The sequence below is a fragment of the Phoca vitulina genome, unplaced genomic scaffold (genome assembly GCF_004348235.1).
Source record: "Phoca vitulina isolate PV1807 unplaced genomic scaffold, GSC_HSeal_1.0 scaffold55, whole genome shotgun sequence".
Lineage (NCBI taxonomy): Eukaryota > Metazoa > Chordata > Mammalia > Carnivora > Phocidae > Phoca > Phoca vitulina.
The window spans coordinates 2208076-2234567 of NW_022589758.1; the positions used below are offsets into that span (position 1 = coordinate 2208076).

Sequence of the window (26492 nt, forward strand, 5' to 3'; positions counted from 1 at the left end):
GAGAGAGGGAACACCAGCAGGGGGAGTGGGAGAGGGAGAAGCAGGCTTCCCGCAGAGCACGGAGCCCGATGCGGGGCTCGATCCCAGGACCCCGGGATCATGACCTGAGCCGAAGGCAGACGCTCAACGACTGAGCCACCCAGGCGCCCCTGGTTGCTTTATTCTCCTTACATTAAGTTCCCCTTTCCCTGGCTCCTTCAGCTATTTGTTTTATCCAGTAATGTCAATATTTTCATAAGCTGCCTCAAACTGTTTGTGGAAGAAGGTGAGGTAGAACTCACTATAAAAATCAGCTCACTAATTTATACAGGCTGTATTTGTACCAACTTCTGTGAGTTCATTTTTCAGGCAAAAATGACTGATAGTTGGAACATTTTATAAATGAGGCAGGGTTCTTAGGGTCAGGATGAGCTTAATAACCAGTGTTCTGTTAAACTTGTCCTTTTCTCTGTGTTCTTTGTAGCGCAACATTTTGAATATTCCCACTATCTTTCAAGCCAGGAATGGAATGGAGGGTGGGAAGAAAAGAGAAAGTAGCTATATATGCTCTCATAAAATCTGTATTGTTGGCATATGAAGAAATAAATGTAGCAAATCTTACTGCTGGGAGCAAAGAAATGTTATCTTTCTACACATGTGAAAAGGCTAAGTATTCAATGAAGATTTATTGAGAATTTATAGTGTAAAGAAGTGTACCAAGTCCTATAAAAGTGACTTCCTATGTTTGCTACCCAAAAATATTCCTACTAATCAAATCAAGAAGACCTGTGCTTACCAAATCCTTTTCTACCTATCAGCCCCTTGCCACACCTTCTCTAACTTTCTCATCATTTCTTGTCACATCCAAACCCAAGTTGGGACAACTTCAGACTACAAGCTCCTTGGGGCTTATCTTCTTTGTTAGGGGAGCAGGTACTCAAAAAATAGGATTTGAATAAATGAATCAGAGATGTCTGCACAGGGGTAGAAAAGCTGGTTATAACCTTCACATTTCTTTTGTGGACCCAGAGTTGTAAGTGGAGAGAGGAAGGCTAGCAGAGTGATCTCAGGGCACACACAGGGCTTGCAACCAGAGTTGCAGTCTCATTGTGGTCGCGTCTCCACAGGCCCTAGACAGCGGGAGCTCACTGGGTGCCTAAGCAATGGAGGAGATATCAGGAAATACAGCAGTTCTGTTTACTCCACTCATCTGTCTAGCACTTGAGGTTGGCTAAGGGACTAGAAGGAACATTGGTCCATAGTTCTGGTTTAGAGGATGTGAAAACTGGCTGGAAGAAGCAGTTACAAATTCGAGTTCAGGTGTAAAAGCTGACTCCAAGAAACTCGGGTAAAGTGAACATGAAAATAATAGGAAGGAACATGGTTGTGTGACTCGTCCAATATTTGCATTTCCCCTACTGAGCGACCTGCTCTCAGTACATTCAATCTTATGTTTGGAAATGGGAGAAACCTGAGGGAAGTCATTCTCTAGACGAGGCTCTTAAGCCTGCAGTCTGATTTCACCCGACAAAATGTCGCCAGCGCTCAGTTCCCAGACCCGGGAGGGTTTCTCTAGAGACAAGGGGGGCCGCCCACGCGACCTCGAATCCCTGAGGCCAAGTCCCGCCTGGTAGGAGGGAACGCTAGGGGATTGGCCCTGCAGGAGGAGCTAAACCACCCCGGAGCGCAGGGGCGTAACCAAGGTGAAGGGCGGGGCCCAGGCGGAGCTCATGGGCGTGGCCCGGGTGAGGGGGCGTGGCTGTGACGGGAGGGGAGAGGCCAGGCCGTGGGCCAGACAGCTTGGCCTGGAGGGGCGTAGCCGGGGCCGCACGTAAGGACGTGAGGGGGCGTGGTCCCGACCATTTTGGGAGAGGCTTGGAGGGGCGTGGCCTGGGCTGTGGGGATGAAGACGAGGCGTGGCTATGATGTCCAAGCGCACTTGCCGCGGGTCCCCAGGCTAGAGCTAGCCGCCGAACTTCGTGCTGTGGAGAAACGCTAAGGTAAGGGCCGGTGGCCGACTGGAGTGAGGCCCACAGCGGGGGCAGGCCGACTCAGGGAGGGCCGGGACCGTGCTCACACACCCGCACCCCGCCACGCCAGATCTCAGAGCCCGGACAGCTGTTAGTCCTGCGAGTATTGCCGGGGTCCCGGCACGGCATCGCCCTTTCCCCACTGTAGCCCTCTTCTACAATGGGAGTCACCAACCAGATGGCAGCACCTCCTTTAGAGTTATTGCACTTGCCGGGAAACAGCTGTCTGAGGGCCCTAGGAGGGAGTGTGGCCAGGGGTGGTTGGACGTGAATTAACTCAAGAAAGTCCAGTCTGCTGTGAAATACCTGTAGACAGGGGTAAAGGCTACAAAATCTGAAATAGCAGTTCCGGAAACCGAGGCGCAGCAAGCTGGGACTAACTAGGGTCTGGATTGTATTCCCCCCATCCCCCACCCCCTAAATTACCAGGGTCTGTGGACGGAGTCACAGCCACCTCCAAGGCAGGGGATCAGCATCACAGCTGTGTCACGTGGACAAATCTGAGCCTTCTCCTTCCGCAATTACTTCTGGCCTTTTTGTTTTGTGCCCCACCCCAGAACTGAAAGAGAACCGCTGAAGTACAAACATTTTTGATAGTTACGAGTCTTTGGGGCATTCAGTGTTAAATGCTACTACCTTAAGCCTGGTGGCAAATCCTTAATATTAATGTAAGTGCCGTCTCCTCCCCTGTATTTTCCCTGGGAAAGTTTGAGAAAAACAAGAAGTTGGGGCGCCTGGGTGGCTCAGTCGTTACCGGCTCAGGTCATGATCCCAGGCTCCTGGGATCGAGCCCCACATCGGGCTCCCTGCTCCGCGGGAAGCCTGCTTCTCCCTCTCCCACTCCCCCTGCTTGTTTTCCTGCTCTTGCTATCTCTCTCTCTGTCAAATAAATAAAATCTTTTAAAAAGAGAGAGAAATACAAGAAGTTAATGTGTACATCTTAATTCGGTTAGAACTTGTTCTCCTCCAGCCACTGAAAACTATGTTGCTTTCTGCTTCTCCTTCTTCGTCCTTTACTGCTAATCTGGCCATCTCCTCTCTTTTATTAAAAAACCTTGCTGGAGGGGCGCCTGGGTGGCTCAGTCGTTAAGTGTCTGCCTTTGGCTCAGGTCATGATCCCAGGGTCCTAGGATCGAGCCCTTCATCGGGCTCCCCGCTCAGGAGCAAGCCTGCTTCTCCCTCTCCCACTCCCCCTGCTTGTGTTCCCTCTCGCGCTGTGTCTCTCTCTGTCAAATAAATAAATAAAATCTTTAAAAAACAAAACAAAACAAAAAACCTTGCTGGAATAAGGAGAGGAGTAGGCAGATTTCTCTCATGAGGGAAGCTGCTCCAGACCCTACCTCTTATCTGCCGCTGCACATCCCTCAGGGTGGTCACCGTTCACGGGTATGTTGGAAATGGAAAACCTTTCAGCTACCTGGGGCATTTCTCAGATAATTTTTATGTCAGAACCAGGACTGAAATTCACGGAAAGGCCAAGATCAGCAAGGGCACCATTCTCTGGGCCTGTACACACCTTTCCTGTTCTCCCTGGAGCCAGTCAAAAGGTTGTGATCACTCACAGTTGGGACTCAATAAAGATTGAGTGAATTGTGAGTGAATGAGTGAACTTTTGGAAATCTTACGGGAGGAGGACAATGCATCTCTTTGGCAGTGCTGGGGCACTTAGTTGCAGCACACAAAACAGTTACTAGAAATGTATTTTGAAACCTCTGGCAACCCCAGATTGGGATCATGATCTTGGGGAAGAAGTAGGTGAGAGGAAGAAGCTCAGCTTCTTCTATGCTGTCGGGACAAGACAGCATAACCTCTGATTTCCATTTCAGGGCTTTTGCAAAAGACTGGCTTCCTTTGAACTCAGGAGGTGAGAAAACGAAAGGTCAGTCTGATGAGAATCAAGGAATTTTTTTCAATGTAACTGTAACCTTTAGTTAGAGTACTTTTTTTTTTCTGTCTGTTTTGCATATGTATAAATGGCTTAATCAGGCAGAGTTCAAACTACAGTTGACCCTTGAACAGCACAGGGATTAGGGACACCGACCCCCTGCCCAAATGAAACTCTACCTATAACTTGATTCCCCAAAAACATAACTTCTAATAGCCCACTGTTGATCAAAAACCTTACCAATAACATAGTCAATTAACACCTATTTTATATGTTATATGTATTATATACTATATTCTTACAATAAATTAAGCGAGAGAAAAGAAAACATGATTAAGAAAATCATAGGGAAGAGAAATTACATTTACAATACTGTACTGTATTAATTGGGGGGAAAAAAACCCACATATATATGGAGCTCTGTTGTTCAAAGGTCAGCTCTACCTGTCATTTAATGAATACATAATTTATGAATGATTCTTTAAAGGCTTTTAGAATTTTTTCTTTTTTCACACATTTCTTAGTCTGCAAAACAGCAGATAAAAGACATGTTAGTAAAAGCCAGGGACATACATAAATCATTAGTGATAGCAAAGGCATATGGTACAAAAAACTTAGCACTCATGGGGCCCATCCAGGCTACGGTCCCATCTTCAAGACAAACTTAAGTAAGGACAGATTTTCTGTGAAATCTGGTAATGTATGCTATTAGTTCATTGTTATGTATAATGTTTGATAAACATTATTTGTGGTTTTACAAGCTTAGATTTTATGAGATCTGTAGGTAAATTTAAATAACCACCTATCAATAAATTATAATTTTAATGTCACAGAGTAGATTGGCTTTAGGCTTTAACATAAATAACCTCATGTATTGCCACAGGTATTGTAGCCTAGCATTAGCTAAATTGAGTTTCTTTTTATTTGGATTTTCCTGGAACCTTCACTGCTGACCTTCCATGCTCTGTTCCTTCCTTGATTGTCTTCGACTGCTCCTTCTGTCTCTTGGCCTCCTTACTCCATTTTGTCAGGCTCCCTGTATACACCTGTTACTCCTGGGGGGAAGGGTGGGGATTTTCCTTCTCTCTCTAGCCACATGACCTCTCCTGATCACAGATCAGAACTCTTTTCTAGATTTTTCCTCTTGCTGTCCCCTTGGACCTCAAATCCATAGGATTAGCAGGAAGACTGTCTGTCCTCTTTCCCTTCCCACCTGCTCCTTTTGCCAGTTTGTTTCTCTCTTCAGGCATTCATCCTCATTCTACCACCAGCATCATCCAGCCATAAAATCACGGGGCCTTCTTCAACAACTGCTTCCCTTCTCTCTCCTCCAGTTGAGTGCCAAATCCTACGTTTTTTACCAAAATGGCAATCTCCTGAATACAAAGAACTTTGGTCCATCTCTACTGTCACTCTCTGGTTCAGTGCTTCATATTGTCTTACTTGGATTACTGGAATTTCATTTCAAACTCACGTGCCCAAATCTGAGCTACTGATGTCCCACCCAAAACCTGTTCTGCACACTGTGGTCCTCATCTCAGTTCATGGCAACTCCATCCTTCCAGTTGATTAGGCCAAGAATCTTCTAGCCATCCTTGACTCCTTCCTTTCACATCTTACCTTTCTTTCACATCTTATGGGCAGTCTCTCCAAGATATAGCCAACGCCCAACCCCTTCTCACCACTTCCACCATGACATCTTTTGTTCCAAGCCCCTGGATTATCCTGAATGATCTCCCTGCTGCTTTCCTGCTTCCCATCCCAGTTGATTTCCAGTAGGGCAGCCTGAGTGATCTTTTAAGAATATAAATCAGATGGTGTCCCTCCTGTGCTGCCAAAACTCCATTGTGCCCCAGTTTCCTTAGAGCAGTGGTTTCCAGTCAGAGGTGATTGCCCTTTTCCAAGGCACATCTGCGGCGTCTGGAGACATTTTTGGTTGTCACAGTTGGAGGGAGGTGCCACGGGCATCTAATGGGTAGAGGCCAGGGATGCTGCTAAACATCCTACAGCATATAGGACAGCCCCCAAACTGAGTTATCTGGTCAAATGCCAATAATGTCAAGGTTGAGGAACCCTGAGTTGGAGAAAAAACCTTTACAAAGTAGCCTAGAAATCTACATGATCTGGCAGCCATGACCTCTCCACCTTCTCCCTTACTACCCTCCTCCTAGTACACTCTATTCCTGCCATGCTGGCCTCCTTACTATCCCCTTGTATGTGCCAGACACGCTCCCACCTCAGGGTCTTTGCACAGGCAATTCCCTCTTCCTGGGCAATGCCCTTCCTCCTGCTAGTCCTATTACTAATTCCTTCATTTCCTTCAATCTTTTGTTCAAATCTCACCTTCTCAGTAAGGCCTCCTTTGAGCAACTTATTTTAAATGCAACACTCCTTTCCCAGTGGCACTCCAAATTTACTTCTCCTGCTCTGCTTTTCACTGAGTATATTTTAATTTAATTGTACAACTGACTTATGTATTACACTGCTGTTTGTTGTCTGTCTCCCCCTACTAGAATGTAAGTTCCACAAGGGTAGGGACTTTGTTTTATCCCCCCAATGATCCTAGAACAGTGTCTGGCATTTAATAGATGTTTGGTTGCTATCCTGATGAATGAAAGGATAAAAGAGTGATGAATTGAATGAAGGATGGTTGAAGGAATCTCCTTGTCACTGACCTTCCCGGCTCCACTCTGCCCACTGCATTCCATCCTGTGCTGTGCACATGGAGTCGTCGGAAACCGTCCTCTATGTACGGAATAATACCTGAGGGTCTTCCAGTCTCTTGGAAATCGGTATTCTTCAAGTTAGTCTCAAATCCCCATCTAGCTCCACCTTCAACTGTGTCACCTGCATCTGTTGGCCAGATTGACCCATAGAATTAACCATCCCAAGTAGAAAGGCCTGGAACAGATTCTCCCTCACAGCCCTCACAAAGAACCAACCCTACCAACACCTTGATCTCGGACTTCCAGCCTCCAGGACTGTGAGACAATAAGTTCTGTTGTTTAAATTCTGTTGTAAAATTTCTGTTGTTCAAGCCACCCAGGCTGTGGTTCTTTGTTACAAACTAATACACTGGCCCTAAGACCCCACATAGGGATTTAGGCCTGGAGGCGAGGCACCTCTATGGGATTCATAAACTTTCTACTAGTCCCCTTTAAAGTGGTGGCCATGTGTTATGGACTGAATGTTTCTGCTCTCTCTACCCCCATCCATATGTTGAAGCCCTAATACCCAGTGGAATGGTATTAGGAGATGGAACCTTGTGAAGTAATTAGGGTTTGATTAGGTCATGAGGGTTGTCCTCCATGATAGGATTAGTGTCCTTAGAAGAAAAAGGAGAGTCCAGAGCTTGCTATCTGTTCCTCACATGAAGGCATAGTGAGAAGGTAGCTGTGTACAAGCTATGATGTGGATGACCAGGAACCAATTGGCTAGAAAATTGGTCTTGGATTTCCAGCCCTTAAAACTGTGGGAAATAAGTGTCTGTTCTTTAAGCCATTCAGTCTGTGGTATTTTGGTCTAGCAGCCCAAGCTGGCTAACATGCTGTGCATTTTCACTCCCTGCCTTGAGTGTGTTCATTGGCAAAGTGATGCATACAACACAGTGCGTGGCAGCAGGTTGCAAGGCTAGCTGTTTATCACCCTTCACTTTGCAATACTTGTCCAGACACATGGCTTGTTGCTGGTTATAAAGGGATCCGCCTGGAGCCCTCATTTGTTCTTTTCAGGGCAGTAATAGGAAGTAACTCTGCTTCCTGCTTTCAGTGGACACAGCTCAGGTGTGGTTTTTTCCTCTCCTTTCCCTTGGGGGAAGGCTTCTTTTCCTCTAGCTCAGATCTGGCAAGTTTGAGGCAGCAATACAGGGGGGAAGAGCTCGGTCACAGCCGGTTAATAGTGAGGTACATGAAGAGGAGAGGGTGAAATGAACATGTGCCTTCTTGGTCAGCATTGATGGGGATCATAATGTGCTTTTTTGCATCTTTGACTCTTTATTTTAATAAAGAGTCAAAGTTCCAATCTGTGACCGTGGTCTTCAGTGCCCCCTCAGTTTCTCTTTTGTGACTTTGGGCCCCTCTCCTCCGCACCACCATTGCCAGACTTTTGAGTGCCCTCTGATAGGCCAAAGGCAGAATCTGAGGAGTCATGGATGGTTTTCCTTGCCATATGATGTGCATTTCCAGAGGCTCCAAGGGGGAGAAATTAATTGCACACCTGGAAGGTAGAGTTCATGCCTTGTTCCGCTTTGCATCCCAGCAGCCAACATGGTTCCTGGAACAAAGGAAATGACAGTAAATGTTGAAATGCAAACGTTTACTGGCAGAATTCCCATCCCTGTGAGACTAGCTTAGATTTGTCTCTGGATATGGTCCTCCTTCAGATCTTATCGGTAGGGATACGAGGCCCTCCTCTTAAATGGCAAGCATTTAAAAGTGTTTCAGAAGTATAGATAACCACACAACGGGGTGATGGCGGCATCTAGGAAAAGCCCTTCCTACTGTGCAAGAACCTGCTGGCAATCACTTCACAGCGTGCGGTTCTTGGAATCGGGATCAACATCCCCCTCACCAAGGAAGTGTGCCCAGGTCACGGAGCTGCCCTCACGGGCCAGGCACTGCGTCCCTGAGAGATGCAGCTGTGCCAGAGACAGACAGGGTCCTTAGCGCCGCGGGGCTCGTGGCTGGGGAGGTGGCGTCATAAAGTCCATTCTCGATGAGGTGGGCAACTGCAGGCAGCAGCGTGAGGGAGCCGAAGAGGGCGCCAGGCTCGCCCGGTGAGCGCGCGGTCAGGGGAGGCTTCTAGGAGGTGGTGCGGGAGAGGAGCGCCTGAGGGGAGGGGAGGGAGGGGAGGAATTCACCAGGCAGGGTGGGGGAGGAGCATCTGCACAAGCCCTGAGGCGGGAGGGAGCTTCGGGAGCGGGAAGAACCCAAGTCCACGGGGCTGGTGTGCAGGCAGCGGTGGGAAGTGGCCGGCACAGCCAGAGAGTCTGTGCTCCTGGGGTAACCAGTGAGTTTCCGGAAGAGGAGCGGATTAACCACCGACTCATCCCCCCCTCCTCCCCTCCCCCTCCCCACCCCCACCATGTGTACTCATAGTCTGAGTGGTGGTGTCCTGCTTAGAGGTTTCCCCTTGATGGTCAGTCTCCGTTGTGTATAGCTTTGCCTCCTCTGTCCTCCTGCCTCTAGGTTATTAGGTTCCTGCAAGTCATTTGGGACCCGGTCAAGATTTCAAGCTAAACATGGCGACGAGTAGCCTGAGGGTCATTCTTCAAGCCTCTCCATGCAAGTCACTGTGGAGAAGATTGCAGAGCCCCAGGTTCGTGCCAGCGAGGCCCTGCAGCCTCTACACCTGCACGTACAGAAGCCGGAACCGAGCCTGTGAGTACGCTGCTGCCTTAAAGAGAGCGAGAGGTGGGGGTGCCTGGGGGGCGCAGTCGCTTAAGCGGCGGACTCTTGGACTCTTGGTTTCGGCTCAGGTTGTGGTCTCAGGCTTACGGTCTCAGGGTCATGAGATGGAGCCCCGCATCGAGCTCCACACTAGCTTGAAGTCTGTTTGAGATTCTCTCTCCCTCTCCCTCTGCCCTCTGCCCCCCACCTCCCCCGCTGGCCCATGCTCTCTCTCTCAAATAAATAAATGAAACTTTTGAAAAAAAGAGAGAGTGAGAGGCTTGGTGTTGCATGACAATGACGTGTGTCCTGTGTTTATCCATAGGTGTCAGTGGCATTCCAGAGTGGGATTATGTGCCTTGAGAATGTGAGAATAACTACTTGTTTCTTTGTCTTCTAAAATAAATGTGGAAGATTCTTTTCCCCCAGGTTTATTGACATAGAATTGCCACCTAACATTGTGTAGGTCGAAGGTGTGGCATGTGCTGATTTGATACACGTATATATTGCAAAATGATTTCCATAATAGGTTTGGAAAGTTCTTTTCTTGACTAATTTTAACATGTTAAAATGATGTCATGTCGGTGGCGCCTGGGTGGCTCAGTCGTTAAGCATCTGCCTTTGGCTCAGGTCATGATCCCCGGGTCCTGGGATCGAGCCCCGCGTCGGGCTCCCTGCTCAGAGGGAAGCATGCTTCTCCCTCTCCCACTCCCCCTGCTTGTGTTCCCTCTCTCGCTGTGTCTCTCTCTGTCAAATAAATAAAAACAAAATCTTAATGAATAAATAAAATGATGTCATGCAGAAATAGGATAAGAGAGGTGTCCCAGTTTCAGATACTCTGGAACCTGTTCTGTATCGTTCTTGTTAGCAACAGTCTTCTTAGTGACATTGATCCACAGACTGCGAATTATTTCTGTGAGTCTTAACGTTCTGGAAGTTGCATGTTAATGTTTGTCAGCAGGTCAGTAGCTTCACGCTCTGGAATATTCTTTCTCAAGTCACAAATGGCAGCGTTCATTCTAGTTGACCAGCTTACCAGTGTGTGCTCTGCCGTAGACGCAGCATATCAAGCGAGGCAGCAGATGGCCTTTCCTGAACGCTCTCGTATCTCATTCCCCTCCTGAAATACCAGTTCCCTGCCCCGTCCCTATGGTGCAGGGATTGTGCACCGAGGTACTACTGACACGAGGGATGGGTCATTCTGTGTTGTTGTGGGTGCAGTGTGCACTGTAGGTGTTGAATGACTTTCTAAATATCCCCTGATGAACAAAATAACCCTAGTGAAGAACCAACGAAATGATAGGAGGAGGATAATGTGTGTGTTAGTGGAGAGAGGAGTTTAATGAAATGGCTAGAAATATTTTATGTATTTCCCACTTTTCTCCATGAATTAACACAGAGTTTCAAATGTTGGCTTGCTTCAGAATTCCAGGTTTCTTAATTTTTCCTCCTTTGGTTTCCTCTCTTTGACCCTATATTGCACATAAGAAAAGGAATTCATTAGTAATGCTAATCTAGCTAAATTCATTGTCCTGAAAGTGCTTCAAAAATATATTTTTATTCTAAGTTTATTTTGTTTCTTCCAACATTGACTGTGTTCTCAGAATAAACTGGCTGGAGTCAGAAGTTTTTGGTTGCAGGGTGTGACTTCTTACCAGCAGACCCACATACTACTCTGATAGGCTTATTCTCAACATTTGCATTTTGGGGTCTGAAGCTTAAATTAGAAATAAAAATAGTTGTATTCATCTAGTTACTAAAGTTTTGTGTGGGTGTGGGAGTTTTCCTTGATTTTTTTTTTGTTTTTACTTACAGAAAGATGAAATTTAAACGTGTAAATTTCAATATGCTAATGTCTTCAAGATAGTTTGCTTCTCTCAGTATTGACAAACCCAAAAAGTGGTGACTGGGGGATGTGGGAGCTTCCCTTGATTAACTTCGCACATCAGGCGAAATGTTCTTGTTTATAAGTTACTAAGGAAAACGTGACAGTCGTGGTTTGATTTGGCTTTTGGCATGTTGCACCACCCCTCCCTGTTTTCACTGGGGTGAATTTTATGGTCTCTGCTGTCCTGAGCTACTGAGCATTTCCTGTTCCTAAATCCCAGACCTCCTGCTAATCAGTTGTAAAGACAATATGCATCGTGTCTGGCAACTTAATACCCCTGCAGAAGGCCTGTTGTACACTTGTGACCCAGAACAACCCAAGATCATTGAGGGTTAGAAAAGACAATATGGAAAGTCCTTAGCTAGTACTTGGTGAGGACTGTGTTGGCAGGTACTTCTGGTACTGTGATTATCATCATCGTCTTTATCATCATCATTGACTCACTGCCTCCCTCAGATGTTTGTCTGGCCATTGTTAAGATTGGGTTAAGCAGAATGAGGAGTAAAGGAAGTAGGAGGATATAGCAGATTCAGAAAGCAGTATTTCCCTAGAGCCTGTCTGTGCTTTGTGCTTCACCTTCATTCCGGTCCCCGCCCCCTCCCAGGGAATCATTGGCTGTCCACTCACATTGCTGTTTGCACTTATCTCAAGTAGCAGATGGTAAATGTTGACAGTCCGGCATCTATTACCCAAGGTGCAAATAAAATCAGCTTTGCTTAGTGTATCATCTAGTGAAGTTTAGCCTAATTGTCACATGAAAAAAAAATACTAGGCAGAGATCTTAGAGCAGAAAAAAATAAATTTAATAATGTTAATTTTTAATTTAATGAAATATAAAGAGTATCAACTAGAGTGAGAATGGTACAGATTTGTTGTTATTCAAATGATAATCTTAACAATCTCCCTACTTTTAGAAGGAAAAGAAACATTTTTTTTTTTTTAGGACAATGTGGAATAGAATGGCACTGTATAAAATCTAGCCACTGGACCCATGTGTGTATTTTCACATAAATGTCAATTTATTATAATTTTATGGGCACAAGTTGCTAGCACTTACCATATTGAAAATTTCCATCATCAGAGAAAGTTCTGTTTGACAGGACTGGTCTGTATCATAACTGTATTAGTAAATTGTTCTGTTATTTCTCCTGTTAACTTTGATGAACACAAAGGCTGGACAACAATAGTATTAAGAAGCTTGTTGTGTTGGGGCGCCTGGGTGGCTCAGTCGTTAAGCGTCTGCCTTCGGCTCGGGTCGTGGTCCCAGGGTCCTGGGATCGAGCCCCACATCAGGCTCCCTGCTCAGTGGGAGGCCTGCTTCTCCCCCTCCCACTCCTCCTGCTTGTGTTCCCTCTCTCGCTGTCTCTCTCTCTGTCAAATAAATAAATAAATAATCTTTTTTTTTAAGATTTTTTAAAAATTTATTTATTAAATAATCTTTTTAAAAGATTTTTTTAAAATTTATTTATTTGACGGAGAGATAGCGAGAGAGGGAACACAAGCAGGGGGAGTAGGAGAGGGAGAAGCAGGCTTCCCGCTGAGCAGGGAGCCCGATGTGGGGCTCGATCCCAGAACCCTGGGACCACGACCCGAGCCAAAGGCAGACGCTTAACGACTGAGCCACCCAGGCGCCCCGTAAAGAAAAAAAATCTTAAAAGAAAAAGAGAAAAGCTTGTTTCACAATGTCTTCACAGAGAATTTTATTAATCCCTAGATAAAACAAACTGGGATACCCCAACTATGTTGTCTTCCAGTAACTTATGAATAATCCTGAGAAACAAAGGACTGGTTAAGAGCCCCTTGAAATTATGTTAATGGCCTCAGGGGTGCCAGTCGCTATAAGGAGCTAACACATAGCCCTGAACTGACCCCCAGGAACTGTGCTGATAGCCGCATGTGTATGCTGCAGCTGCCTGGGCTCAGCATCAAAGTGCATCTAACAGCCCTCATGCTCCGAGAAGACAATTTGTGATTCTGAGATCACCCTTAACAATGTCATTTGGGAGGGGGCTGTCCCTATGTATCATGTCCCCGTGCTGAGCCCCAGGCCTACTAGGGTGGTCTTCAGTTCCATGAGGAAATCTGCACATCTCGAGAAAAAGGACGGTAACGGGGCAAGGCGCGGGAGAAAAAGCCAATGAGGGTGTAGAACAACAGTGTCCAGTGGATAAATAACGTGAGCCACCAATATGAGCCACATAGGCAATTCTGTGTTTTCCAACAACCACATTTAAAAAAGAACAAATAGCATGTCAATTACATCTCAGTAAAACTGCAGGAAAAACAAATTTGTTCATTTATGAAATTCTATATAGGAAATATATAGATGAAATATAGTATACAGATGAAATTAATTTTACTAATATGTTTTACCCAGTATATCCAAAATACTAATCACTTCTTAAAAAGATTTTATTTATTTATTTGACAGAGAGAGAGAGAGAGAGAGAGGGAACACCAGCAGGGGGAGTGGGAGAGGGAGAAGCAGGCTTCCCGCCAAACAGGGAGCCCGATGCGAGGCTCGATCCCAGGACCCTGGGATCATGACCTGAGCTGAAGGCAGACGCCTAATGACTGAGCCACCCAGGCGCCCCCAAAATGTTATCACTTTAACCTGTAATTGATGTAAAAAATATTGAGATAGTTTACATTCTGTATTTTGTACTAAGTCTTCAAAGCCCGTGGGTGTTTTACACATTTATAGCATATATCACTTGAAATGACCAAGGAGAATAGAATGGCAAAACCAGAGTTTGGGAAGAATGAGGAGAAAGGAAATTTAGGTGGCTGAGGTGGGTTCCTAATAGGAAAACCTTGGCACTGGACACAAATTAGGACTTGACATACAGACTTTAACACAGGAACAACATGATGAGTGGTAATTTAGGAAAACTGGTGAATGACAAAACATGGTAAAGGGTATTAAGACCAAGAGGCATGGTATGAGGTCCAGGGTTTAGGGCCCTGAACTGGGCTGCTGGTCATGGGCAAGGCAAGAGAGAAGCCTGAAAGATCCTTGAAGAAAATATAATGTGATCAGTAAAGTAATAGGAATAAAGATGGAAAGAAGACTGGAACCTTCCCAGCAATGCTCTTCATCTTATATGTTCAGTGAACAGGCAGTGATTAAAAGCCACTTCAGTTCTTCTTGGGGCTTATACAACACTGGGAGAGGCAGATAATTAAGCATATATGCATAGAATTATTACACCTGTGTAACAAATGTTTTGAAGAAAACAGAATGTTAGGATTTTTTTTTAAAAAGGGGGCATCATATAATAGGGTAGTCAGAAAGGTGAGGAGGTGACACTTTTGCTGAAGAGGTGACAAGCCAATAATAGGAGCCAGCCCTGAGCTGAATGAGGGGAAATTGATTTCTGACGAGGAGGAGCAGGAACTGAGGGGCTAAGACAGGAACGTGCTTTCTCTGTTTCACGAGTTGAAAGAGGGACCCTCCTGAGGCTGGAGACATAGGGTGGAACAAACACAAAATAAGTTAAAACCAGGACTAGTCCTACAGATAAGAACTAGAACCGAGCACATTTTCACTGTGGAATCTACAGGTATTTTTGTTGCTCATTATCAGTATAGGAGTGACAGCTTCATAATGGGAGTGTGGGTCTGCTTACTGAAACATGGTGGGTTAAGATCACCGTTTCTGTTTATTTCACTTTCCCCATATGAGAAGAACCTGAAAATGAAGGCACTTTTGATCAGAACACTTAATCCTCCTCCTGTTTTGAGGGAAAGTATGAGCAACTACCAAGATATTTCAGTCTGTATTTTGTTAAAGTGGAGGAAGGAGATGGGCGTATTGGAGAGGAAAATTTTTCTTTTACTCTTCAAAGTTCTAACTGGTCTAAGAATTAAATTGACATGAAACAGATCAACAACAGAAAAAAAATCCCAAAAGTTTAATTACATGCATGTGGAGGCTCAATAATACAACTGTCATCCAAAGAAATGACCAAAGTGGTTAGCATTTCTACCGTTACAAAGAAACAATAACTCTGTGGGGAATTGGCAAGACAAAGAAAATGTATTATTCAGGATCTTCAGTTCGTAAGGAATTCTAAACGGAATTTGGGCTGGAGGGGCGCCTGGGTGGCTCAGTCGTTAAGCGTCTGCCTTCGGCTCAGGTCATGATCCCCGGGTCCTGGGATCGAGCCCCGCGTCGGGCTCCCGGGCTCCCTGCTCGGTGGGAAGCCTGCTTCTCCCTCTCCCACTCCCTCTGCTTGTGTTCCCTCTCTCGCTGTCTCTCTCTCTGTCAAATAAATAAATAAAATCTTTAAAAAAAAAAAAAGAATTTGGGCTGGAGTAGTAAATTAGTAAAATGAACAAGGGTTACCTATACAAACTTCTTGGCTCTGAATTTCCTATCTATGGTGATAAGGTTTGTCTCTTTACCTCCTGGTGCAGGAAGAGTACCTTTCACATGGGAGATTTATTTCCTGCCTTCTGGAGGCAAAGGGGCTTCCAAGTGTTCTTGCATTGGCTGTTTCTTAAGTAACTTTAATTCAAAATAATAAGCCAAAGTGGCACATTTTGGGGTGGCCTGCCCTTGGCACCCGCAGGAAGAAAGAACAAAAATGTGAATGTATCTCTCACGACAGTTTATCTTGCAAAACAAACCCTTGGGAAAAGCTGGCTTCACTAGGGTGACAGTCACTAAGAGGCCTTGGTGGGGGGATGGTCTGGGTTCCCAGAGGAGGAAGTGGTGGGGGAAAGGAAACCTTCTAGAAGCTGAACTTGTGAATCAAAAGGCATAAATTGATAGGAGCGTTAAGGTCATAAAAGAGCAATGAAGGAATAGGCCTGCTTTTCTTGGGCTAGTGTTTGCATGGGTGAGTAGATTCTGGGCATTTCCTGAATGGAGCGTGGGGGACGAGTCAAGGTGAAAGGAGGGATCGTCTTGGGGATCTGCTTGTTAGTTTCCTTCTTGCCTAGTCCTTACAGGAGACCCTCATGAATTGGTTTTGAAGCGTGTGAATTCTCAAACCTTCAGCCATAGTCTGAGTATCTTAGAGGGGAAGGAGTTGCAAGGTCTCTTTGTGCCAGGCATCCTTACAACCGAATCAGGGCTGTTTGCCTGTGTTAGAAGGTGGGAGAAGGATAGTAAAGTTTCCCCCAAACTGAGAAGGCACTTTGAGACTGGAAAACAGAGCAGGCCACTACGTACAGTTTACACCAAATTGTATTCAGGGTAACTTACTGCAGGGTATCAGGCAGGTGATGGACGATCCAGACGAGACACAGCTATTCTTTGCAAAGTCTGGACCTTGGTCCACAGATTTTATAGAGTGAGGGGACTCTCAGGAGGCACTGTAGTGAGGTCAGAGGGTTCACATGCATTTCACAGGGTTTGCATGCACCTAATTGACAGCCAACATTTAACAGTCCTTGTGGGACCATCTGTGCGTCAGGAAGGGGAGAGAGACTGTGTTATCTCTAATAGATTCGTGGGAGGCCAAAGCGAACATCTCCACGTTCTGGCCTTGGCTGGCATTTCTAAGGTACGAATATTAATCTCTAAGGGGCCCATAACACATAGCCCTAAGACAGGTCAGCGAACAAGATGGTGGGCCAAAGATGGAGTCAGTATTGTCAGCACTCCTACAAGTTGCTTTCTAATTTGCATTCTAATTAGATTATTATATTAAAATATTGTACCAGGCAAATACATTTTCTGTTTTAGGTTTCTGAAACAAAATTCTTGTTCTCAAACGAGCAAGTTCTTTTATACTAAGAAAATCAATAAAAACATTGGGTTTGGATCTCTCCAGAGATAAGATGGTACTGTTTTATAGAAAGAAATAGTTAAAAAAAATACCTTGAGTTTGCAGAGACCATGGTTTCTCAACTTACTGACATTTAGGGTCATACAATTCTGTGCATTGTAAGATGTTTAGCTGCATGTCTGGCATCTATGCACTAGATGTCAGTAGCACTCTTCCAGTTGTGACAACCAAAAATGTCTCTAGACATTGCCAAGTGTCTTCTAGGGGCAGCATCCCTCCTGTTGAGAACAACTGGTCTACTCTCAGGAGAGCCCTCTGTCTCATTTTTACCCCCCCCCCCCAAAAAAAAACCCATACGGCTAGGATTTCAATTTTATACATTTTACCAGCTACCCAAGCAACACAAATGTCTCCTTTGTAAAGGTCAACCGGAGGCAAGTTTCTGGGCCTTTTTTTAAATGAAAAAAGGTGTCTCTGTGAACCTGCCATACAGAGTGGGTTGACTGAATAGCAGCTACCTTATCACTTTCTCAGATCCTTACTCTCATTCTTCGTAGTGGGGTGAGGCTCAGAGGGTCATTGGTAATGATTTATCTCAATTCATGTTTCTTCTACTTTCCCTATTGCTCTTGGTTCTACCCATCTGGGGCGTTTCTAAGGGGCAGAGAACTGGAGCACCCCCGATTATGCATGACGTCCTATCCATCATGCATGGATGTCTCAGCAGCTCTCTGTGTTACAGGAAGTCCACTGTGATTTATCAGAGACTTCCCACGAACAACACCTGGTGCTTGATTCTTTGTAGAAAAATCATTATCAGTGATGTGTGGCGTCTGTGTGGGACGATTGGTACAGTACACCTGAACACCTGGATCTAGAGTGGAGTCGGAGTGCTCCTTGTCAGTTGCAGACCCAACAGGAAGAAATAAACTTTGCAGGGGATACTCCTTTAGCTACTCCTTTACTGTGGCAGCAGGAGGAAGGAAGATTTCCCTTCTCCCCCAGCAAGAACCCAGCCAGTGAAACAGTTACAACTCAGGCAATGAGAAGCCACCGCAGTTCCAGCTCCCAGGTTGCTCCAGTGGACTCTTTGTTTCTAAAAGCCTTCCCAGCTTCCTCCTTTCCTCTGTAAAAGAGCATTCCTCTTTGTTCTCTGGACTTGTGTATGGTTTTGCTATAGCTTGCTTGTCCCAGATTGTAATTCTCTGCTATTCCCCTCCCCCCCAAAACCTCATATTTTTTGCTGGTGAAATGACTGGCAGTGTTATTCTTAAGGTTAGCATAGCTCAAACTAAGAAGAAATAACTCCTTTGGGGGCGCCTGGGTGGCTCAGTCGTTAAGCGTCTGCCTCCGGCTCAGGTCATGATCCCAGGGTCCTGGGATCGAGCCCCGCATCGGCTCCCTGCTTCGTGGGAAGCCTGCTTCTCCCTCTCCCACTCCCCCTGCTTGTGTTCCTGCTCTCGCTCTCTCTCTCTGTCAAATAAAAAAAAAAAAAAAGACTCCTTTTCCTCACCAGATTCATCGGTACCTTCCTTCATTTTTCCAAAACCCTGGAGTGTTGCCCTCATCTCAGTTGGAAGACTGTAATATCGCATTGTGTAAATAATCCAGAAATCTTCCACATTGCAAGCTAAGTTACAGACGCATGCCACGCAAGCCTTTATTTCTACTAGCCCGGCAATTTAAAAAATTTACAGTGCTTTAGTGAACATCTGCGTTCCAAAACGTGTCCCTCCTCTTCCCCTGTGGCCTTTGTTGAAGAGAAGTCCACGATGGAAAGTTTCATTACTTTGTACTTGTATGTGAACCTGGTTGGTGGGTGGGGCTCAGAAGATGATCAGTAAAGAAAGGAAACCCATTTGAGAATACCCTCCTTCCACGTGGTGCTAGCCTGCCCGCGTCTTCCTGTCCTCAGGAGACCGGGCGGTGCCTGGTTTAGGTGAGAGGCCAGGGTAGGAGCGGGTAGACCGAGCGGCTCGTGGCGGACAGAGCAGCGGGCTGCTCCTGCGCCAGGCGCTCTCTGAGCCGCCTCTGCCCCCTGCTTCCGTCGGGCCCGTGCGCCTCCGGGTGGCTAACTCCTGAGACTTAGATTGCGTCACCTCGACACACCCCAGCACGGAGTTGCCTGCTCTGGGATCCCGGATGGCGGCGTCTTGACGATGGCCCCGCTGTGCTTTCTCCTAGTGCACCCGCTCTGGGAGACCGTGGACCTGGTCCCGGGGGGCGAGCGCCAGTCGCCCATCAACATCCGGTGGAGGGACAGCGTCTATGATCCTGGCTTAAAACCGCTCACCATCTCTTACGACCCCACCACCTGCCTCCATGTCTGGAATAACGGGTACTCTTTCCTCGTGGAATTTGAAGATTCTACAGATAAATCAGGTGAGAGCCCGACTGGTGGTCTTGTCTGGAGTTAAGGGACAGCCTCGTGTCAGCCCAGGCCCCACCACACCGCATCCATGGGCACGCAGACCGCCTTGGGCAGTGGCATGGGACTCACTGCACTGAGCTTTTCTTTTTTTAATGTGGTAAGATACGTGTAACATGGAATTTGTCATCTTAACCATCTTTAAGTGTACAGTTCAGTAGTAAGTCCAGTCACACTGTTGTGCAACCATTCGTGTCCATTACTCTCCATTTTGCAAAACTGAAACTATACCACTTAAACAATAACTCCCCATTTTCCCCTTCCCTCAGCTCCTGGCTGTGACCATTTTACCTGTCTCTGTGAATTTGACAACTGGGTACTTCATATATGTAGAATTATGCAGTATTTGTCTTTTTATGACTGGCTGATTTCACTGAGCATAATGTCGTCAGAGTTCATCCATATTGTAGCAGATGTCAGAATTTCCTACTAAGACTGAAGAATACTCCATTGTATGGATAGACCACATTTTGTTTATCTCTTCACCTGTGGATACTTGAGTTGCAACCACCTTTTGGCTATTGTGAATAATGCTGCTATGAACATGGGTGTCCAAATATCTTCTGAGGTGTTGTTTTCCATTGGTATATACCCCAAAGTGGAATTGCTGCATCATCATTAGAGTTTTTTGAGTGTATGAACCATGTCCCTTTTCATTTTTGTGCGTGTTTCCTTCTGGTATGAGTGGTGTTTTCTATTTATATATATATATATAGAGAGAGAGAGATTGTGTATTTGAAATTTTATTTAATATTATATATTTGAATTTATTTTTATTTGAAACTGTATATATAGATCATTTGAATTACTTTTATTTGAAATTTGTTTTCTGGTGCGTGGAATGTGTGCTAATCTTCTCTGCTTGCTGATGTTACAAATAGCTTCTATATTAAATAGTAACACTCTTTAGCCAGATTTTAAATGGTAAGATTGCAGTACAGTGCAAAAGGATAGTCAGGCAAGAAAAAGACACTTTGTATTTTTAGTCACATTTTGTATTTTGTCAACCATTGATTTATTTATTCGTTCTGTATTTACTGAGTGCCAGCCATTGCACCAAGTGCCAGGAATACTAACTAGATTCTTGACCTCCCAGCAGTCAAAGTGTAGTGAGAGAAGCATGCAGGAAATTAGAATTATAAAGCCAGTGTGATTTGAGAAAGGGTTTCTAAAAGTGCTGTGGGACCACAGAGGAGGGGATGATGTAGACTACTCAGAGAAGTCTGTGGTGACTTCACCAAGGACGGGTGTTGATGCAAAATGAACAAACCTTTTAGAATGTCTGGGCGGGGCGGGAAGGAAGAGAGTTTTATTCCAGTCCAAGTGAGGACAGCTGCCCAGGATACACAATGTTCACGAAGAAGAGAGTGCTTCCCCTAAAGGATCATTTGAGGTAGGGTTACATACATTTTATATACATAAGAGGTTACAACATTTTTAAAAACTTACAAATTATTAGACAAAGAACTTTTCAGGAAGTTGCGGCCCTTATCTTAAGTTTCCAGTATATGCAGGGCTCTATGACTTTAACCTCTTGGGAACCAGGGAAGTTTCTTACTTTCTCTTATCTTTTATGTTCAGAATGCTCGTTTTTGGTTATTTTCAACAAAGCAGGTGTACAGTGTATGCTCAGGGCAGAAATAGAGCGCATGCTCTGGGGTGTTGCTGAATCATTTTGACCTTGGTAAATGTTAAAGCAGAGCTTCCCTGGGAGCCCAGGAGCAGGACCCACAAATATTAAAAGTTGAAAATTTCCTTTATTTGGGGACATTTATCTTGGGTATTGAAGGATGAATAGGAGTTTGTCAAAAGGATTAGAAGGGCATTGGAGACTGAGGGAAAATCATGTGCAAAAGCAGATGTTCAGAAAATGGCCAAAAACAGTGACCAGAATGCAGAATGTGCATTTTGGGGAGAGACAGGAAGAATGATGATCATTGCCGCTTAGGAGGGGAGATAGAAGACAGGTTCATCAGTACTGGTTATTTTTATACCACAGTGTGGTAGAGCATGATTTCATTTAATTAATAAGTCATTTGCTTTATTTTTTGAGATTAACCCAATCAGTAGTGCAGGTCCACAAGGTCAGATTAATCCAAGTGTGAGATGGTAGGAGCTTAAATGAAGGCTGTAGCAATTGAAGTAGGGAGAAAGCACGTTTTTAAAAAGCATTTCTAAAATAAAAGTGTCATGAGCACACTGTGAAGGCACACACGAGTTGTCTTTCCACAGTGTCAGCCTTATTCAGTCCTAAAGCAAAGTTAACATAATTATAGAGCAGGTTCAGGATTCCAAACTCAGTGACATTTCACCACGTGGTTAACTTGGCTTCTTACATGGCACACAGAGCAGGACAGAAGATAAGCCACACAACAAAGAAGATAGCACAGGGGGCAGGAAGTGAAGGAACCAAACATGTAGTCAGTCTATGGGCGCGTAGTTGAGATAAGGTGTCAGTCCAGGCCAGGTCGGCTCTCGGCACTCACTTTTTCTGATGTTCAGGCAGTGGAGGATCTCAGTTCTGTTCAGAGATTCATCGGGCACAACTTTCGGCAACAGGTGCCTTTTTTTAAGTGGTTAGACATAGAGGGGTCATGTCTGAGGAGTCTGACTGTTTGCTGCAAAAGCTCTCTCTTTTTAAAGGGATCAAATCACTCCTGGGCCCCTGCAGACTTCTCTGCTTCTGCTTGTTACGAGTTCTGGGGTGTCGTCAGTTGGTGCTGGTCTCGGCGATATCTGGGAGCTGCGGTATGCTTAACTGCCTGTATCACCACTTGACACGGGCCCCTGCTTTACATGAGTGCCTCCATCTTGCTCTCTACAAAAAGCAATAGGACTTGGAGATGGACTCCTCTTCAAGTGAGGAGAAAGCAAAATTAACCACATCCTTGAGTCGTCTCACTTGGGAGGCTGGGGGGATGGTGATGCCAGAAAGGTTATGAATGATGGATGGGGAATAATTTGTAGGGAAGTATAGGGAGCACATAAGGAAATAAATAAAAAATTTTTTTACAACATTTCCCCTAATTTAATTTTTTTTTAATGTTTTATTTATTTATTTGACAGAGAGACACAGCGAGAGAGGGAACACAAGCAGGGGGAGTGGGAGAGGGAGAAGCAGGCTTCCCGCCGAGCAGGGAGCCCAATGCGGGACTCGATCCCAGGACCCTGGGATCATGACCTGAGCCGAAGGCAGCCGCTTAACTGACTGAGCCACCCAGGTGCCCCTCCCCTAATTTAATTTTAAATATTACGTTAAAAATTGAAAGAAACACACTTCGAGTGGTTATCCATCAAAGAAGAATTGTGTCTTTACCTCCTGTTTAATTTCCGTAGGGAGAATCTGCTTCTCTCAGGATAAGCATCTTTACTGCTTTTGATGCCAGTGGATTTTGGATTTTCATATTTCCTGCAAATTAAGATGGAAGTGAACAAATGTTGATCCCTCACTGAAATGTTATCCTCTTTACTATATAAATACTTTTTCTCATCAAATAAATCCCTTTATTTCAAAGTAATATTAATTGCTCCTTCTACATAAATTTCTTCCTTTTCTTTATTTCTGTCTCATTTTGCATCAGATTGTCATATGCTTTTCCCAGTGGCTTTATTTTGCATGAGGAAACATGTTTAAATATCGTAGGTTGAATAAGGCAGTCGATTTCTTTTGGAGCAGTCCTATAGGGTCAGGCATTAATCCTTTTTATAGTGTTTCAGCTGCACTTGGTGCATCATAATACAATCAAATTTCAAAGCTTTGAGGATGCAACAACTGGAGGAAGATGGTTTAGCTATGATAGGAATTTTTTTTTTTTTTTTGAGAGAGCATGAGCGGGGGAGGAGCAGACTCTGAGTGTGGAGCCCACCGCAGGGCTCAGTCTCACGACCCTGAGATCATGACCTGAGCCAAAATCAAGAGTCAGGACACTTAACCCACTGAGCCACCCAGGCGCCCCTATGATAGGAATATTTTTAAAGGTAAAAAAAATCTTACCAACTTTAAACGTATACGAGAATGGAAAGATGGAACATTACAATATTGTTATTTAAGAATATTGGGATCAATGCATTGGTAAGATAAGCAATGCTTAAAGTACAAGATTGTTACAAATACATCCCAAATGATATAAAATGGTGCTGTCCAATATGGTATCCATAAGGCATGTGTGGCTTTTAAGCACTTGAAATGTGGCTAGTATAATTGAGGAAATGGATTTTTTATTTTATTATAATTAATTTGAATTTGAATTTAAGAACTAATACTCAGTTCAGTTGTTGGAAAACTTTTAAGAATGTTTAGAACAACTTGAGTATGTGTATCTATATTTTCAAGTAAATTATGAATCAAATATTTTTGATGAAAATTTAACATCTAATTTCATATGTGTTGTGTGAGTAAAATACACAACAGATTTTTAAGACTCACTGTGGAAAAAAATGGAAACTCAATAATTTTTCATGTTGATTACATGTTGAAATGACAGTCTTTTCAATGTATTTGGCAAAATAAAATATGTTCTCAAAAGTAATTTCACCTTTTTTAAAACTTTTTAAATGTGGCTCCTAGAAACTTGAAAATTTCCTTTGTGGTTTGCATTACACTTCTATTTGTTGGCACTATTATAAAAGGATAAGGGCAAATAATGGTTAAAATGTGAGATCAGTTAATATATTCTAAATGGCATAAAAAGATAAAGGCAAACAGCTATGGGAAGTGATCTGGAAAGGAACTAATATTTATGAGTGCTATGTAACTATGTATTTGCTAAGTGCTTCATTTGTCTTCACCAGAGGTCTTTGATGACGAGACTATCATCTCCATTTTTCAGATGAAGTGAAGCTCCGTGAAGTTCACTGCTTTCCTGCCAGGTCACACAGCTGACAGCTGGAGAACTGGATCGAAAATCTGCGGACCACACTCTGTGCAGGGCCTCTGAGCTCCTGGAGGCTCAGCAGGTGCAGGCCTCCTGCAAGCTCTGGAGGCAGAGTGTTGTCAGGGTGCCCCAGATTTGTTTTCATCAGGTATGGCAAGACACACAGACATGGGAATGACTGTCGTGAAAGAAGAATTTTATCCTACAGTCCCTAAAGCCGGAAGGCAGGGCCACATGGGGAAGCGCCAGGAATGGCCAGGAGGCAGAGGGAAGGAGGAGAAATGGTGGATGAGAGCCTGTTGTGGTTCCTGGGGGAAGGAGCGCATAAGGTAGTATAAGCGGACTGAAGATTGGCTACTTTGAATGATCTCAGTAGGTTCTGTGGTACGGAGGCTGTCCCTAGTTGTCTGCTACCTGGTCCTGGGGCGGGTAGGGCACAGGGACAGTGACCCGGCATGTCAGAGCCCGATAAAGGAGCTGCTTGGGCTCTGGATTGGTTGATTTCCTTATGAAGGGCACTCTCCCAGTTGTTTGTCCTCTCTTGGAATTAGCTCACCCTGGGAGGGGCAACCCCCCTAGTGTTGGGAAGCCTCAGATGTCAAAGCATCAAACACAGAAACTGGAACACATGGTTATTACACTGAGGCTCCAGGAATGAGCCCTTGAGGACGTGGGTGTGCGCTGAGAGCTGGGCCTTACCCGCTCCGGGTGGCTGGGAGAGCTTTAGCCACCAGTGTCCCTGGAGGCCAAGTAGCAGGGAGGCTGGGGTGGGGGTGGGGGAGGCGTGAGGCTAACAGAGCAGGGGCACCTTTCCCTACACACAATGGGCTTCAGCCTGTCCGCAAACCACCTGCCCGTTTGTTTTGTATCTGCTTTCATTCAGTGATGTTTATAACATCCTGAATTTTCAGTTTAAGTGCAGTTTCAGTATTGTAGATTGTTTTTAGGTAATCACCAATAGTCTGATAGGAATTCACGTTCTATAACAATACTAGAATAAGATCTCATTTTAAAAAATATTTTCTCATTTATTGTTCTTTAGCTACACATCATGAAGAGCTACAGAAATTGGTGGACACTGTGCCGTCAATTAAGCATAAGGTAATTTTTTTCCCTAAGTCACTTGAAATACATGTTATGTTTAATCTCAGAATAGAGACACTCACAAGGCACGTTGTGAGTTGTCGTGGAAGAGCACTTGCCACTTCATATGCGTGTTTTGAGAGCCCCCGGCCCTGGGACACCTTGCAGGGGACAGAAGTGGTTCTGTGGGTGCACGCTGACCGCTTTGGTTTTGCTGCCCTGCCCTAGCACTCGGGGACTCGGGAACCCAGTGCTGTCCCCTCCTCTGCTCCTTCTGAGTCCCTTTGGAAACACCCAGAGCAGCTCTGTTGACTCGACCTCCCATCCCACGGGCAGGGAGCAGAGAAGCGTTTGACAGAAACGTGGCTTGGCCTGTAAAGAACAATGACCCATATCCTTCAGAATGGATACCTTTGTCCAGGCCCCAGGACTAACTGTTCATGATTCAGAATCCCGAAGGGGCTTTTCCCTGGAGGTCCGCATCTTCTCTCTCTCCCCCCCCCTCCCCCCCTCCCCCTCTCTCTCCCTCTCTCCCTCTCCTCCCCACCTCGGTCTCTCTCCCCACCACCTCTTTCCCTCTCTTTCCCTGTCTATCTCCCTCTTTTCCCTTCCCTCTCTTCTGTCTCCCCTTTTAGTCCAGGAGCCTGGCTCCCCCAAATTTGCATTGTGTTTTAGAAAGGAGAATTCTGTTGGTTTCTCTTGAAAAAAAGAAATTTCCTTGTTCATGTACCAGCTACTGCCTGATGCCTCCCAAAGAGTTCAGAGGAGACCACCTGCAGTAAACATAGAATGGAGGGAGGAAGTGGTTTGTGCCGTGTTCCCGTGGAGGACTATCAGAACTACACTGTTGTCAATTATATCTCAGTTTAAAAAAAAAAATCAGTTATGTCTCAATTTTAAAAAAGAGAACCTTGCACAGTTAATTATATATAGGAACAAAGCATGGGCTTGACTCTGTCCTAAGGCACCCGGAGTTACCTGCAATTCCTCTAGACCAATGCTAGTCCCCAGCGTCCCCAAGAATCAATGCCTTGTCATCTAATTCCCGAGTGGTTTTCAGCACCGAATGATAGTTTGGGTAACCTCTTCTCTTGGCCAGGACATCCTTGTGGAATTTGGGTCATTTGATCCTTCCTGCCTGATGTCTGCCTGCCCAGATTACTGGACCTACTCAGGGTCCCTGACTACCCCGCCACTCTC

The 26492-nt window shown here is 45.1% G+C and overlaps 1 protein-coding gene across 1 annotated transcript in view; it reads left to right on the forward strand.

The window, feature by feature from the left end:
• Positions 1 to 1870: 1870 nt before the first annotated feature.
• CA5B (carbonic anhydrase 5B) overlaps positions 1871 to 26492 on the forward strand; it is a 42401-nt gene continuing 17779 nt past the window's right edge. The window contains 8 exon segments of the mRNA XM_032389587.1: positions 1871 to 1979; positions 9081 to 9272; positions 19092 to 19289; positions 21979 to 22083; positions 23045 to 23106; positions 23108 to 23145; positions 25244 to 25310; positions 26392 to 26492. Coding sequence (XP_032245478.1) covers positions 9134 to 9272; positions 19092 to 19289; positions 21979 to 22083; positions 23045 to 23106; positions 23108 to 23145; positions 25244 to 25310; positions 26392 to 26492 — 710 coding nt within the window. The 5' untranslated portion in view covers positions 1871 to 1979; positions 9081 to 9133.